The sequence below is a fragment of the Anser cygnoides genome, chromosome 23, assembly GCF_040182565.1.
Source record: "Anser cygnoides isolate HZ-2024a breed goose chromosome 23, Taihu_goose_T2T_genome, whole genome shotgun sequence".
Classification (NCBI taxonomy): domain Eukaryota; kingdom Metazoa; phylum Chordata; class Aves; order Anseriformes; family Anatidae; genus Anser; species Anser cygnoides.
In genome coordinates this window covers 550894-565299 of record NC_089895.1, presented here as the reverse complement: position 1 = coordinate 565299, position 14406 = coordinate 550894, and the positions used below count along the sequence as shown (strand labels likewise).

The 14406-nt window shown below is 48.6% G+C and overlaps 1 protein-coding gene across 17 annotated transcripts in view; it reads right to left on the bottom strand.

The window, feature by feature from the left end:
• EIF4G3 (eukaryotic translation initiation factor 4 gamma 3) overlaps nucleotides 1-14406 on the bottom strand; it is a 154878-nt gene that overhangs the window by 101458 nt on the left and 39014 nt on the right. For 10 of the 17 annotated variants that reach the window (XR_010826314.1, XM_066981955.1, XM_066981960.1 and 7 more), the window contains exons 2-3: nucleotides 8454-8529; nucleotides 1269-1412 (exon numbers count right to left, since the gene is read on the bottom strand). Coding sequence is in view for 16 of the 17 variants with exons in the window: in XM_066981955.1 (XP_066838056.1) it covers nucleotides 1269-1412; nucleotides 8454-8529 (220 nt within the window). In the remaining variant the exon portion in view is untranslated. The remainder of the gene's footprint in view (nucleotides 1-1268; nucleotides 1413-8453; nucleotides 8530-14406) is intronic. The other 7 variants (XM_066981963.1, XM_066981968.1, XM_066981969.1 and 4 more) reach the window with 2 other exon arrangements.

The following is a 14406-nucleotide window of genomic DNA, read 5'->3' as shown; positions in this document are numbered from 1 at the left end:
AGAAATTTTATTACCAACAGCCATGCAGCGAGAGCGCAAGGAACTGCTCAGAGACCACTGACTGGTGCCTGCAAGCTACTTGTGACCCGGAATAGATACTTCTATCTCTAATTTCTCACTTCATAAAGGATGAGCATTTGCACGTTTTCAAACACGACCACAGGTTTCCAGTTTTCCCACCGAGCGCCGTCAAACACGCATCGCCAAGCTTTATCTACAATGCGTGGCATTAAGGTGAAGTGCTCCTTACGTGACCTCATTTGTTTTCACACATCTCACGGCCAAAAAGGTCAGGTAGAGTTTAATATTTCATCCAAATTAAAGAGGCTGGCAGGAAGAACAGAAAGCTTGCTTTCTCCCAGTGCTGCAGGATGCCTGAAGCCGTTACCACCACCTTGCTGTGGCCCCTGCTGACACCTTGCTCCGAACACAGCTGCATTTCTGAGCAACCGACCTGCTCCCGTCTGCTGCCTTTGCTCCATTTACTCAAAGAGGTATAAATTAAATGAGCACAAGTGAAACATAGGGCTTTCCTCCACCTCAAACGTTAATACTTTTACACATCCCACTTTCCACAATCCCTTATCTTTCATCTCCCCTCTCTTTCCGTGTCCCCATTGCCTGTTTTACCCCTTCCTTTTAAAGTAAGCTTTTCCACTCTCGCGTCAACCCTATAGAATATTCATCTAATAAAGACTACAAAGAGACCAATTTATTTCACATATCTTACTAAACGCTATTTCTCCCTTTTTTATTGTAATTTCTATTTATCTCTTCCTCCGTGCATTTTGTAATCAGTCCTTTGTCTCATTTCTTTTATTAGCATTCATCTTTGCAATTCATTTTACTGTCCCACTTCCTAGAAGAATTACAAAATTGTGGCAACCTGTACAGAACGTTTGAAATGGAAACCCCTAACAGAGAAGGCATCTGGGACTGCTATGGAGTTCAAGATGTAAGTCAGGCCGTGCCTCAAAGCAGCCAAACCCTACAGTGATGCACATTCCTCATCAATGATTATTTCCTGTAATTTTTCAAGTCGCTTCTAGTTTCTGTTAAAGAATCAACAATGAACTGATGGCTAATAAACTGGAGTGCTACCTGAGTCACTGTGAGGTTTGAGCCACATAAAGATGTCGTTCATCAATTGAGTTTTATGTATTGGTTACAGACAGGACAGATTTGTCGAATTTGAGCAGCAAAGCTGAGAATCAGACAAGAGGAAAAGAGGGCGGCTGGGAACGTTCTGCTCCAATGCCAGCTCTTACCTGTGAAAGCCCTGGGGACGATGCATGTCCCGGTGGCGTTGCAGCAAGATTTGGGTGTCCCTTATTTATTTCATGTGCAGTGTAAGGGGATGGGGCAGGAGGACCCGGCTGTCTTGCTACTTGTGTTACCTGTGTGGAGATAAACTGTTAGTAAAAACATAACATTAGTAATCCAATCTTTGATACTGTAATCTTTTTAAGAAAGCAGCTAGCAGCATATTATTATTTTATTATTGTTATTAAGTGAAATTCTGTACAAGTTAGTTAACTCTATATGTGATTCAGGAAGGATCAAAAACCAAGAGCACCAGCTAGAGTCACTGGGGAAGATGCGTAGGAACTGCATGAGCTTCACTGCTGTGGCCTTGCTTTGCAACATCCCTTCGACTCCAGGCCTGCAATTTTCTGATCTTCCATTATCGCCATATCGAACAATACTGTGCTTTTGCAAAGGGATACACATTACCAGTGACCCAAAAGACAAAATAAGGGAAAAATCCACATGCTTCCCTCCAAAAGGTTCTGAAGGACTGCCCCCAGAGGCCTCGTCATCTGAAGGGTGTGCCGCCAGCAAAGAATGAAATACCAATGTAATTCTTGTATACACTTATCTGCTATCTCGATCAAAACTACTAACTGAAACACACTAAGCAAGATGTTGGAGAATACGTTCGTGGCACATGTACTTGCTCCACTGTGCTATCTCCCTGATGGAAATATTTAATACGTAGGTTATACAGTCACTACAGCAAGAAAGGGAGAATCAAAGCAAAAGAAAGAACCACATAGCCATTGGGCGTCATACTCGCAGCGGTTCAACGCAAGTTTCTGTGGATTTGGTTAATGTTCACGGTGTGGAAGTCCCTGACTCGCTCATCCACCGGCTTCTCACACCTGTGCTTTGCTTGTTGAAAAGCACTCGTTTAGTTCCAGGCACGTAAAAGCACGCCACAGGCAATGCTCAGGAGGGGACGTTGACGCTGCGTGGGTAATTGTGTGCGCACCTCTCACACGCATGCACGCTGCCCAGCCTCAGCTAGCAGCAGATGTACCAGGAAAGGCAGAAAAGTGCTGCCTCCATCTCTGCTGAGCGTTAGCACCAAGCTCCAAGACAGCACAGCACGAGAGCAGAAGTCACAGAGTTCAACCGAACGCTTTTCCAAGCCATGTTATTATATTCCAAATATCAATGCCTTTTTTTTTTTTTTAACAGTACCTAAAACACTAAAACAGCTGCACCATCAACAAGAATGATAATGTGCAATTTCTCGAGGCTTGGAAGCAGCCCAGAAGCATTCAGTGGGGGAGATTTACAGCAGCCCTGCGCCCATCAGAGAAAAGGGCGGGTCGAGGAAGAGCACCTCGTCCTCCGTCCCCAGCTGGATCCTTCCCTTCCCCGGAGAGGAATCATCTCAGTTTTGGCTGACACAGACAGGCAGGTGCATGAGCAACAGCCTCCGTCAGCTGAATCAAAACCAGCGCTACAGAGAGCATCACAAAACCATCCACGTTCTGTCCCCAGGAAAACCAAAATCCCTTACGTGACACCTAAGACAGCCTTGAAGGACTCGTCATGTCAACAGAGCACAAGTCAGTGCTTAAAAGTGACTACGTAACAAGACGGATATTGGAAAAATGCAGTTAAGGGTGGGATATGGAAGCAAAGGCAACACAGACCGTAAGGAAATCATTCACACAAGCAGCCCCACCGGCAGCTCGAGCCCATCCCCAAGATGTCTCCTTGAACGCCGCTGTGCACTTGTGAAGAAGCAGAGCTTACTTTGCGACAGCTGTGGTGCTTCAAACGCCGTCAGCTCTCATCTCCCTGCGCTTACAAGTGCTCACACTACTGCACCTAAGGCCAGAGCCACCCGAAATCCTCTGATCTCCAACAGCACGCGTACCTGGCCCTTCGTCACAAAGCAGCCAGTGCAAATCCTCACGGATGTCTGATGAGGGGGACGGGGGCACCGGTAAGTAAACATCCCGGGACAGCGTGAGCATTCAACAGCCCTCCTCGGATATTAAAGCAGCTGCATGCAAATAACCGAGGTTGGAGGTTAATTAAAGTCTGCAGGAATGCTCTTCTGAACTGAGCATGAGACTTGGAAGCCAAACCAAAAAGAAAGCTGTGCGGCTGCTTGAGCGATGGGCCGCGAAACACCCTCGTGGAATCAAACAGCAGACAAGTAGCAGATACGCTACAGGCACGGGTCTGGACCTATAAAGATCGCTTGAAAGCCTAATTACGGTAACAAAACGATCAAAAACCATGCCATTATGATACCTGGGCAGCAACACCCTGGGACAGTGTCTGATGGGAGGCTACCACTGACCTGCGAGCACTTCCTACCGCTAAGCTCACCGGGCCTGGCGTCGTGCACGCACAGAGGTGGTGGGCTGCGCTTCCAGCACGGGCAGGAGCAGCGTCCTCCCGGCCAGCTGCAGCAAGGGAGCTGTAGGAAACGCGAAATGTAGTAAAAAGATGAACTTGCTGAATTTCTGTGTTCATTCACTAACTAAAGGGGGGGCGAATGGAGAGTGTATGAGTGCATTCCTTCTGTTCTGGGGTGCCTGACACCACAGTGCCTGGGGTTTAGTTTTCTGTTTATCAAGTGGGATTCTGCAAAACAAACTCGGTCTGAGATTATTGCGGAAGCAAATATCCTTCTTAAATCCAGAGATGAAGTTATTTTCCTAAAGGTGGATACACAAAATTGCATATTCATTTGCTGGGGCATCACTTCCTGTTTTCCTTTACTGAGTAATATGAGGCTATCTATAACTTTAATTTTTCAGAAGCCTTAATCCTATGTTTTAAAAGAAATAAAAATGAAACGAAGTAAAGCTCAGGCTGGGACTCTCTCTTTTCCTTTTGGGTTTAAATCTTTTGTTTTCAGCACAAATTTTCACCAGTTTGGGATTATTCTTCTCTCTCTACGTACATAATTTCAGGTACATTGTCACATCCAGGAAACCCTCAGGTAAGACCAGAATGGATGGGGCACACTACAAACACCCCTAGATTACAGGGACTGCCTTGCCACGATACAACGATCGTTTATCATTAACTACCGCTCTTTTCCCCAAATTTAAAAAAAAAAAAAAGTTCAGACTCAGACAAACTCTTTGCTTCCAGCATCCAACCTATTTGCTTGAGCCGGTGCAACCAGCCCCCAAGAAGTGCTGTCGGCACCCAAGGAACTGAGCATCCCTCCTCCGCGGCCGGGCACGGAACGGGGCGGCCTCCTGGCCCAGGTCGGCACACGGAGGCTGGAGCAGTTAATCCTCTGTAATCTCTTTTCTATGGGATTCTCTCCTGCGCAGGAATATCCCTTTAAAGGACACGGGGCGAACCACAGCACCTCTGCGGGGTGTGAAATTAGCAGCGGGCTCCCGGGGCAGACAAGCAACCAAAGGAGCACCCAAGCGAGGGAGACAAGCCTTACCTAGCACCTGAATTCAGCCTCCTTCACAGTGCTGGATTTTTCTCCCTTCCTGAACAACTGCAGGTGTTCACATCAGCACCAGGCATGAATAACCCACCTGGAAACTCAGCCTGGGCTTCTCAAGGAAGCAGCACTCCCCTCGCAGCGTGCTCCCTGAGCACGGCAGCATTCAGGGCTTTTCTGTCTGCAGAGACAGGCTGCTGTACAGCTGGCTGCCACCGACAGAAGATGATACCATTCTCATACTGTAGTGGAAAGTTTGGGGCAAGTCGGTTCCTTGACACCTTGGGCAATGACACGATGCTGCTCCAAAGAGGCTGCAGTTAATACAGAAAACTTAAGCCAACGTTGGATCTAGCAACGCTGCAGAAGCTGCTCAAGCCTACAGCCAAGCAACGGACAGGCGCTCCTCTCCAAAGCCACAGGTACATCGAACTAACACTTCCAATCAGCTCACATCCAGGAGTCAGCTTACAGAAGTTTATCCCGAAGTACTTTTGGACCGAGCTTCAGCGTGTTACCGAGGCAGGGACCAACCTCCGCCGTCGTCTGCCCCAGCAGCTTGTTGGTGGGAGCGCTGGGTGCCCACTAACTCAGCTGTTTTCTCAGCTCATCCCCAGCTCGTGCCTCATGCTGAATTTGAAGAGCACGTCTGCTTCTAATCGTTAGTCCATATTCATTTCGTTTCCAACAGAAATCAGTCCCCAGGACCCCGGGTGCAGCCATGCAGGGTGGCCTATGACATTTAAGATCACCGTTGCTACAAGTTCCCTTTCTGTTATACAGCAATGTGTTTCCCCCCAAACTCCAAGCCAAAACAGCCAGATTTAGCCAGGGAAACGTTTTACGACAGAAAGAAAATTTCAGTCTTCTGCCATTCCGCTTTCTGGAGTCCACAGGTTTGGGACCTTAGAGCAGAGGTAGGAGTAAGTGCCATAACTCCCTGCAGCATACGGGGTTTGGAAGCACCAGGAAGGAAGCTGCTTAGAGGAAGAAACCCAAATCTTTAGGTTCAAAAGTAGCTCTTATGATGCAGCATTCTCCATTATTGATGAGGGGAACTTACTACTATGAGCTTAATTCACTGAGACAAGTATTTCTGAGGATGATCTGCTTTAAAACAATTCTACTGCTGGATTTCAAGAAAAAAAAAACAACACAAAAAACCCTGCCCAGTACCAGGATTTTCTACATTATACTATAAAAAATAAATGAAGATAACAGCTCGCAAGATAAGGTGTTTTTCTTTCTAGCATCAGTACAATTTCATTGGAAAAGAGGTGCTACCAACATTTTGTTGAGAGTTTTGAGCATCTCCGAGTTCTCCGACACTGCACCTGACAAACCTCGCCTGGCCTGCTCCTCCCCGCTGCCCTCTGCCCTCCAGGAAAACGTGCTCCTCTGGTAGTATTTCGGGGGATATTACTGGGGCATATAGTGAAAGCCTTGAGATCTTCCATTCCCATTTTTTGGCAAGCAGCACAGTTTTGGAAAAAAGAGCTCACGAACGGGAGTGAGGTCCTGGTACTACACGCGCGTGGAAGGGAAATCTACACAGGCACGGAAGGGATAGCTGAATTACTTCTCATTTTTATCTGCCTAAAAATAGCAGTTTCGTCTGTGGGCTGCCCTTATCTTCAATGACTCGTCCTCCCATCCCACGCACGATGCACAGAACGGGCCAGAAGAGCACCGGGTCAGCCCAGAGCCACCGCGTGGCATCAGGCACCAGACGGGCTCCGAAGGCAGCGGTGCGCCGCCAAATCCCCGCGCCGAGAACTGCGCAGAAACCACATACGGTGGCCGAGCCGCAAAACGTGGAAGTTAAAAAGCGTTTCTGGGTATAAAAGGTGCTGCCCGTGCATACCTCTGTGTTACAGGACTTTTGTAACATGCCATGTATATACATAAATTCAACTGAAAATAACCGATGTTGCAAACCCAGACCTGAAATTCATGACAGCGTTACTCATGAAATCAAGTGCAGAGAGCTGTGATGAATGAATTTCTTGAATACCTCTGACCATGTGCCTCCTCCAGCCTAATTCAGCTTTTCTAGGACTTACTTGAGATTTGCAACCTGCCAAGGGCTGCAAATAAAAGCTCAAACGGAACATAGCTGCGAAATTTCTCTCCTTTCCCTAAAACAGGGAATTTTCTTTCAAACTCGTGTTTTCTTGAAGCATAAACCAAGATATTCCCAGCCGTGGCTTCTATTCTTGTAACATATAAGGAGTGATATTTTTCCACGCCGAAAAGCTATTTTAGGTCATTCTTCACAGTTACTTTTATATTTTACATCAATTTAAATTTTTACAGTCATATTTTCCCACAGGCAACTGAATTATATCTTCACAGAGGAAAGAACTGAAAAAATAAATCTTTTTTCCCCAAAATGGGATTCAGATATTTTTAAAGTGGTTTTTAAGTGTTGTGCGGGGCATATAAAGGATAATACGGAGCGATTTATTACCGGCGTTTGCACGTTTATGGCCTGCGCTTTCGGCCGGTTCACACGCGTTACGCACACGCACAGGCACGCGGGTTTGGTTCCGGTATCGAGCACAGAGCGCCCGCGAGGCGCTAGCGAAGGCCAAAAAGCAGTCGGCAGCTCGAGCCTGCTGGAGAGGGCACGGGCCTCGGAGCCGGGAACCCTCCTCCGAGCCGCACCCGGCCTCTCCTGCTCACCTGCGGGGGTCTGTCCCCAGGCCCTGCGGGGCTCGGCCTGGCCCCGGGCAGACGGGTGGCAGAGGCCGGCACCGAGCTCGTCCCCGCAGCCCGAAGAGGACAGGGCCAAAGGTCCTCGCGGAGGACCCGGAGCCGAGAACCCCTCGCTGGTCACTGAGGAGAACGAGGGGAAGGAGAAAGCCTTGTGCGGCAGCTTCTGTTTTCCTGTAAGCAGCTTATGTTAACCGCACGAAACACAGTGAGTTTCTCGCATCTACAGCTTTTCTTCCTGTTTTCCAAATAATTAAAAGAGCAGCTTAAAAGTGGTTTTTGGCATTAAAAATATTTGCAGTATCCCACCAGAAAAGCAAAACACTGCTTTCCCATGGCTGTGCTGATTTAGCAAAGCTTATAAATAACACCGGGCTTCCAGATATTACCATTTGAAAAAAAAAGAAATGAATAAAAGGAAAATGGTATCATATGCTCACAAATAAACATCACTACATTTCTAAGCTAAATTTCCTCGATAATCAAGCTTTATAAACAAACACGTAGGACAGTGAGCCAAAAGCACCTATCCCAGATATTCAGTCTACTCTCAAAACATTCCTTTCTCTGTGTAACTTTAAATGGAACATTTAATGTGAAAAACAAATCTCTTCTTGATTGTTTTTCTGATAAGATACTCGTAGAAACGCGCAGCCGCTACCACACTCCAACAGGACAGTCTTCAAGAAGCAGAAGGCAGAGAAGATGGAGCCAACAGGCTGAAAACGCATCCAGTAACATTTTCATTCAAGTGCAACTCAGTTTAGGCAACCTCACCCTTACATCTGCTAAATACAACTAGACACTTAACAGAAGAGGAATGGACCCCAAAATCCTAAAGACATTTTGCCTTCCTACTGACATGCACGAAAAATGGTCCTTGTCCACCGTCATTTATTTTAGGAGGTGAAAAAACGTGGACTTTTTTTTTTTAAATACATATAATTCCCTTGCGTTCGGAAAGCACGCTGCCTACCAAAGCGACAGGAGGCGGACAGGGCCCCGCGCAGATACTCACAGTGCTGTACACAGCGGAGACGGTCGGAGTGAAGATCCGATCCTCGAGGGGCTGCTGAACAGGACCTCGGGGGATTCTGCAACACAGCAGGTTAAGGAAAGCAACAGCAATGGAGGGGGCATGTTTCGGGAGACACACACAGGGAACCCGCCGTTGGTCACGGCGGCCGGGCAGACACCCAAACCCCCCCGGCACTCACACGCAGCCAGGCAGCCACAAGCCCTCAGCCCTGCCCGGAGAGGACGGGCGTCCGCAGGACAGATGTCACCGACAACCAGAGCGAGAGCCGCCCGCAAGCAAACGAATCGTCGAACAATCTACAAAGCCTTGGTCCTGTCAAGAGAATCCCCCACCTCCAGTTGGTTGGGGTTTGTTTTTTTGGCTTGGTTTTTGTTGTGTGTTTTTTTTTTCTTTCTTTTTTGAAAGAGTAAGGGAAAAAAACCCAAACCCGCAAACCCTCCACATTCAGCGAGACAAACCCTGCTGACCAGCACGGCATTTTCTGACAAAGGCACAGCCTGTTTTGCTAACCGTGCTGGAATTGTGTTATAATTGTTTCCTTGTTTGCCTCTCTTCAACCAGCAACTCCTTTCCTCATCCACCCACCAAAACTGCTTCTAAAAGGGGTTTGCAAGTAGATTTTGAGTTTTGATGTTATGTAAAGGCAAATTGCCGTTGTTTTCTCAAATTGGAAAGGTATTGCGGGAATCCAGGAAGAAAATAAGGGAAAACAACTATTTAACCAACAAAAAAGCTAGAATCCACTTCAATTGTGGAATAAAGCAAATAAGGGGATGCAAGTATATAAAAAAAAGCCTCCTAACCTAGCTAACACCTTGATGCCTTAGGTCCAGCAGACGTCTACTCAATACCAGTCACTCACTGTCACAAGAAAGCCACGCTCAACTCTCCAACAAGTGTTCCAGTAAAAGCCATATCAGATTTCACTTTTTTTCCTGTTTACATTTTATACATCAAGCCTCCTGGAAAATGCCAACAGCCTGATTGAATAAACTTCTTGCACACAAGCCAGAAATCACATGTCAATATAACGGCGGATGCTCAAGCGTTACAGCCCTTAGGTTTCCCATTTCTTTCTTTCTCAAAGAGGGAAGAAAAAAAACAAAAACACCACCATTGTTGAGTTTAGATAAAATGAGAAAAAATGCAAATTAGTTAGATTTTCAAGCTAACCTTCCAGGTTGTCTTGCAAGAGTCCTCCCCGCGTGCTACAAGCTTGAGCTCCGCACAAACACTGCTGCCCAAACCTCTGCAGGGACCAACACCGCAGCAGCGACACCGCCAGTGCTGACGAGGCTCGATGGTGAGCGAGGCATCGAAATCCCACCTGCTTGCCTCCTTAAAACACACGAAATGTTAAGGCTGAAGGCTGGACCGTTCGGATGTGACCTGCTCTGCAGTTGTCGGCCATTTGCAGCACTCCCCAGCCAAGTCTCCTCCTCTTAGACCAGAGCTCAGGCAGCGCAGGAACAGCTACCACGACTCGCTATTTCTCTGCTGAACGCAGCTCGATAAAGGCCAGCCCTCACCAAGCAGGCTGAAAAGTTTTGTTTTAAAGACGTCCTAATTTTGTTACATGGCAGTTTAACGTTCCAGTGACAGGTGAGATGAAAAGCCTGCGTTATAGGATTACGCACAGAAAAGGCAGCCTTCTGACCTCCACAGCCCCTTCGCACGTTAGGTAATGTCCCCGTTAAAGCCTGGCAGATGTAAAACAGCACGCCCACGGCCAGCACCGGATTGAGAGAACAAGAGAGAAGAATCTGGCACCGCTGGTTCCCAAGGCAGTGCTCAGCCTACATCTCTTTTTTTTTTTAATGAGTGCAAGAATTTATTTGCAGTGTCTGAGGCTTCTCTTCAATTTGCAGACTTGCCAACTCACGCATAAATGGTATCATTTGATGAAATAAAGAGGTTTTATCAAGTATATTCAGCGTCTGTCTCCTGGCTTTACATCCCAGATGCTCTGACTTTGTGAAAACCATGAACCACAGCCATCCCGAGAGAAAACCGTAATTCTTCCTCCCTGCAGCTCCTGGACATTTGGGGTACGGGAGGGCAAGAGCAGCGAGGAGGCTGCTCACGTTTCTCCGCTGGCCTCTCCAGAAGGAAGGTTACCAACGCGGGAGTGAAACCTGCCCTTGAACGGGCAGGGCTTGGGGGCACTCACGTGGGCAACGCGTGCTGCTCCCTTCTGCCGAGATGCGACCGCTGGCCGCAGCTGGGGGAACGCGGCTTCGCGGCTGCCGTCACTGCAGAGCGCCACGGCTCTTCGCTGCCTCTGGGCCCGGACACGTCGGATCCGATTATCCGCCCCTGCAGACACAAACGGCTCCCACCGATTTCCGTGGGAGCTGCTCTCGCATCACAGGACCGAACGAGCAGGCGCTGCTTAGAATTTAAGCTTCTCGAGCGGAGGATGAATAATACTTTGAGTTACTATTTACACGGAGAACTACACAGTGCTTCATGAACATTAACAAAATTACATGCAAAAACCTGACTCTGGTGAAAAGACGGAAGGGTTTGTCGCAGGCTTAAATGGAGACGATGCGCCACTTCTAGCCTGCGCCCCAAAGACCTTACACTCATTGCTGATTCAAGGAAAACTTTGGGAGCGGAAGGCTAGAAACCCACCGCAAGACACGCCAAGCCGAAGCAACAAAGGAACATCTACAATCAGAGCCCCAGTCCGTGACCCAGGAACTTGCTGGCCCCTGCGTGAGCCTGAGCAGCCCCAGCCAGGCTCTCCCCAGGGCCGGGACGCCCAACGGGCGATGTGAAAGCACGAAGGGAGGGCACTGGGGACAACCATCGTTAGAAAAAGATACTAGCTTGCACCACGCTATGCCTAGGAAAAGCTATTAAAGTAGCAATTAAAAATACAAATACTGTTTGTTATCTATAGAAGTGTCCTGTCTGCCAGGCTGAGCTTCTTTCTACATTGACACTGGACAAGGAGGAAGAGCCACGGGGCTCGTGCTGAAAGGTCCACGTGTCCCACTGCGGGGTGCAGAACAAAAACCCACAACTTCTCCGCGCACCAGCTGTCGCCATACCCAGCGTAACTGCGAGCCACCTTCTGATAAAGGCAGAGGCACGGCCTTAAACCGCTGCCCTTTTGTCACAGCTGAGATTTCCCATCTGGAGGCAGTTCTGACAACTAACTGAGCAATGTCTACTTCAAAAGGGATCGTTCCCGAGTTTGGAAAACCTGTTTCATCCTCAAGAAGGCTGGGATTTATTTTCTTATTTTAGAACTTATATAAGCCAGGGGAAAATAATCTTCTTTGAGCAGAGTAACCTCGCTTTTTGCACCCAGGAAGAGAGCTGCCCTGTGGAGTGAGCAAGTTAGATGAATTTTCATAGTTTGGGGAGCCATTTAAGATCACTTCTGGAAGGTGCTGATTCCCAACAGACTGAAAAAAGACCTCTAAGTCCTGTTGGTAAAGAACTCGACCTGGACACAAGACCGACAGAGACAAAAATGCCTTAAGTTCCACTAAGCCTTAATGAGACACCACGGATGGAGAAAGCGATTATTTGCAGCACCTAACTTCTGGCACCTACAGACACACACTCTGCCAACAGCTGGGCCAGACCAAAAGGTTGCAGCTTCCCTCCAAGCCTCCAGAACCACGCTTCGGCCCCTGGGCAGCCGTGGTCACCTTCCCTCCCCTTACGGGGCTGCACCCTGGGGCACACACTAACAGTTACTGTCCTGGAGCCTTTTCAGGAGAAACGAGCCAGAGGAGCCAGAGGAGCTGCACCGATCATGAGCAGATTTGTGCTAATGAGGCTGGGTTTTGGTTGTGTTTTTTTTTTTTCCTTCCCAGAGAAGTGGGTGAAGAAGGACAGCATGGGAGCCTCCGCCACGGGATGTGAATGGGTCGCAGCAGGCAGGTGGGAAGTGAAGCCTCATCCAGCAGCAGTCACATCCATGCCTACGTGCAGCTTCGGAGGCAGGGAATCACGCTCTGGAGACACCCATCTTCTTTCACTACCTGGAGAACTCGGCCCCCTTCGCCACAGCTGAGAGCCCCCCAACCTGCTATGCAGCGTGACCCACGTGGACGCTGTCCCCCTGCTGCCCTCATCAACTGCGGTCAAGTCGAGGCGTTAAGGTATCATCCAGCCTGGCTGGCTACTGCAGAGCTTAAATAACCGCGGCACAAATAAAACAGGGATATGTTGAATAATTCAGGCAGCTCTTTCATGTTACTATTCTGGCACGGTCAGAACCAATTCAGGAGGATCCTGCGCGTTCCCTCCTCCTCTTCCCCCCCAGATCCTTGCCACCCACGTCACCCTCTTCAGCTGCTCCGATTCAACTATTTGTGCAGCCGTGCTCTACGCCGCATCTCCGAAACGATCTGCTTCACACCAGGAGGGTGGGACGGGGGTGGCGGAACAGCAAAGCTAAACCCAAACCTCACGCCGTCCTCACGGATCCTTCCGTTACTGCACGGAGCAAAGACGAGGCTGGCGACAAAGCAGGCGAGCAGGAGTGCTGAAAAGCAGGCGGATGAGCAGGGGGAACCTCTTCAGCCACATCTGCAACGGGCAGGTTAGTGCAGCAGAACTACAGCCTCTGCTTCTCGTGCTTTCGCTGGGATGAGCGACCCTCGACAGCTCTCCCTCCTCCGTCAGCATCGCGCCAGAAACCAGGGGAGTCAGAAGGGCGCCAGGCAGCAGTTAGCTCCGACTCTGCAACCTCTTCGTTGCTGGATAGGGCTCGCTACCTCATGAAATACATACATACATGAAAATCCACGCAAATCAGATACTTCTGGCAGATTAACGAAGGCAGGCGCAGATGCAGTGGGAGTTCCACCCAGTCCCCATCTGGCTGCAGCAGCGATTACAAGCTGGGGAATTTCAGGAGCTATTAAAGACCCAGTGGGAGAAGGCAGGCAAAAGATTGTAATGCCATTTGGAAACGAAGCGGAATTTTTCTCGAAACCAAAAGTCTCCGTAAAAGGAGGATGGTATCTTTTAATTAGGCAGCCAGAACCACACGCTGAGGACAGTGAGAACGTGCGGCTCCTCTGTAAGGCGATTAAAAACCCACAGCAGAAGCGCCTGTCAGCTGGAGCATTCAGAGACACCGACAAATGCACAGCACTTCAACAAGAGTCAGCAGGAATTTCTTGCAGAAATCTCCCCCTTGTATAACACTTGTCTTCTCGCTCTAATAACGCCACAAAACCGAAACACTGCAAGATCTTGTGCACTTCTACACTCAGGCAATGAACAGCCTGAAAACAGGTAACAAGGCACAGAACAGGCGTTCACGAGTTTCTCTGCTCCGCTGGTCTTCCCAAGACCAAAAAGGGGGGTGGGGGGGGGAACAACACCATTCTGTTTTTTCTCCAAAATAGATTCATTTTCCCTCAAACGGCGCTTCTCACCTAACCTCATTTTCAGCAGCTAAGAGCCATTTTATCCTTAGCATTCACTGACGGCCTCTTCCCTCGCTTCCAGCTTACTGTTAGAAGCACGCATCTTCTCACACGAATAAAAATATCTGCAAGGACCCAAGGGCACGTATGCAAACACGTACACAAAAACATTCCAGAACTAATGACTTTTATCCTCGCGTAGAAACGGGGCAAGTCTTCCACCCGCTACCCCCGGGGTTACACAACCCCGATGCGTGTTCCCGCCTGCACCAGAACCGTGCGTTAAGCGATTGAAAAAGCCAAGATAAAGCTTTCGAGCGAGATTACGGAAGGGCAAGAAACCACATCAAATTCAAGCCTTCAGCACTTCTTTCAGCATTTTGGTACAAGGAATTTGTAAAAAAAAAAAAAATCCTTCACCCAGGGAGATATTCGGACAGCACGGAGCTGGTAAAGGGGCGCAGCTCTCTCCCGTCGCCCCTTCTCTATTTAAGGTTCAGTTAAAAGGCTGGAGGGGAACGTGCCAGCGG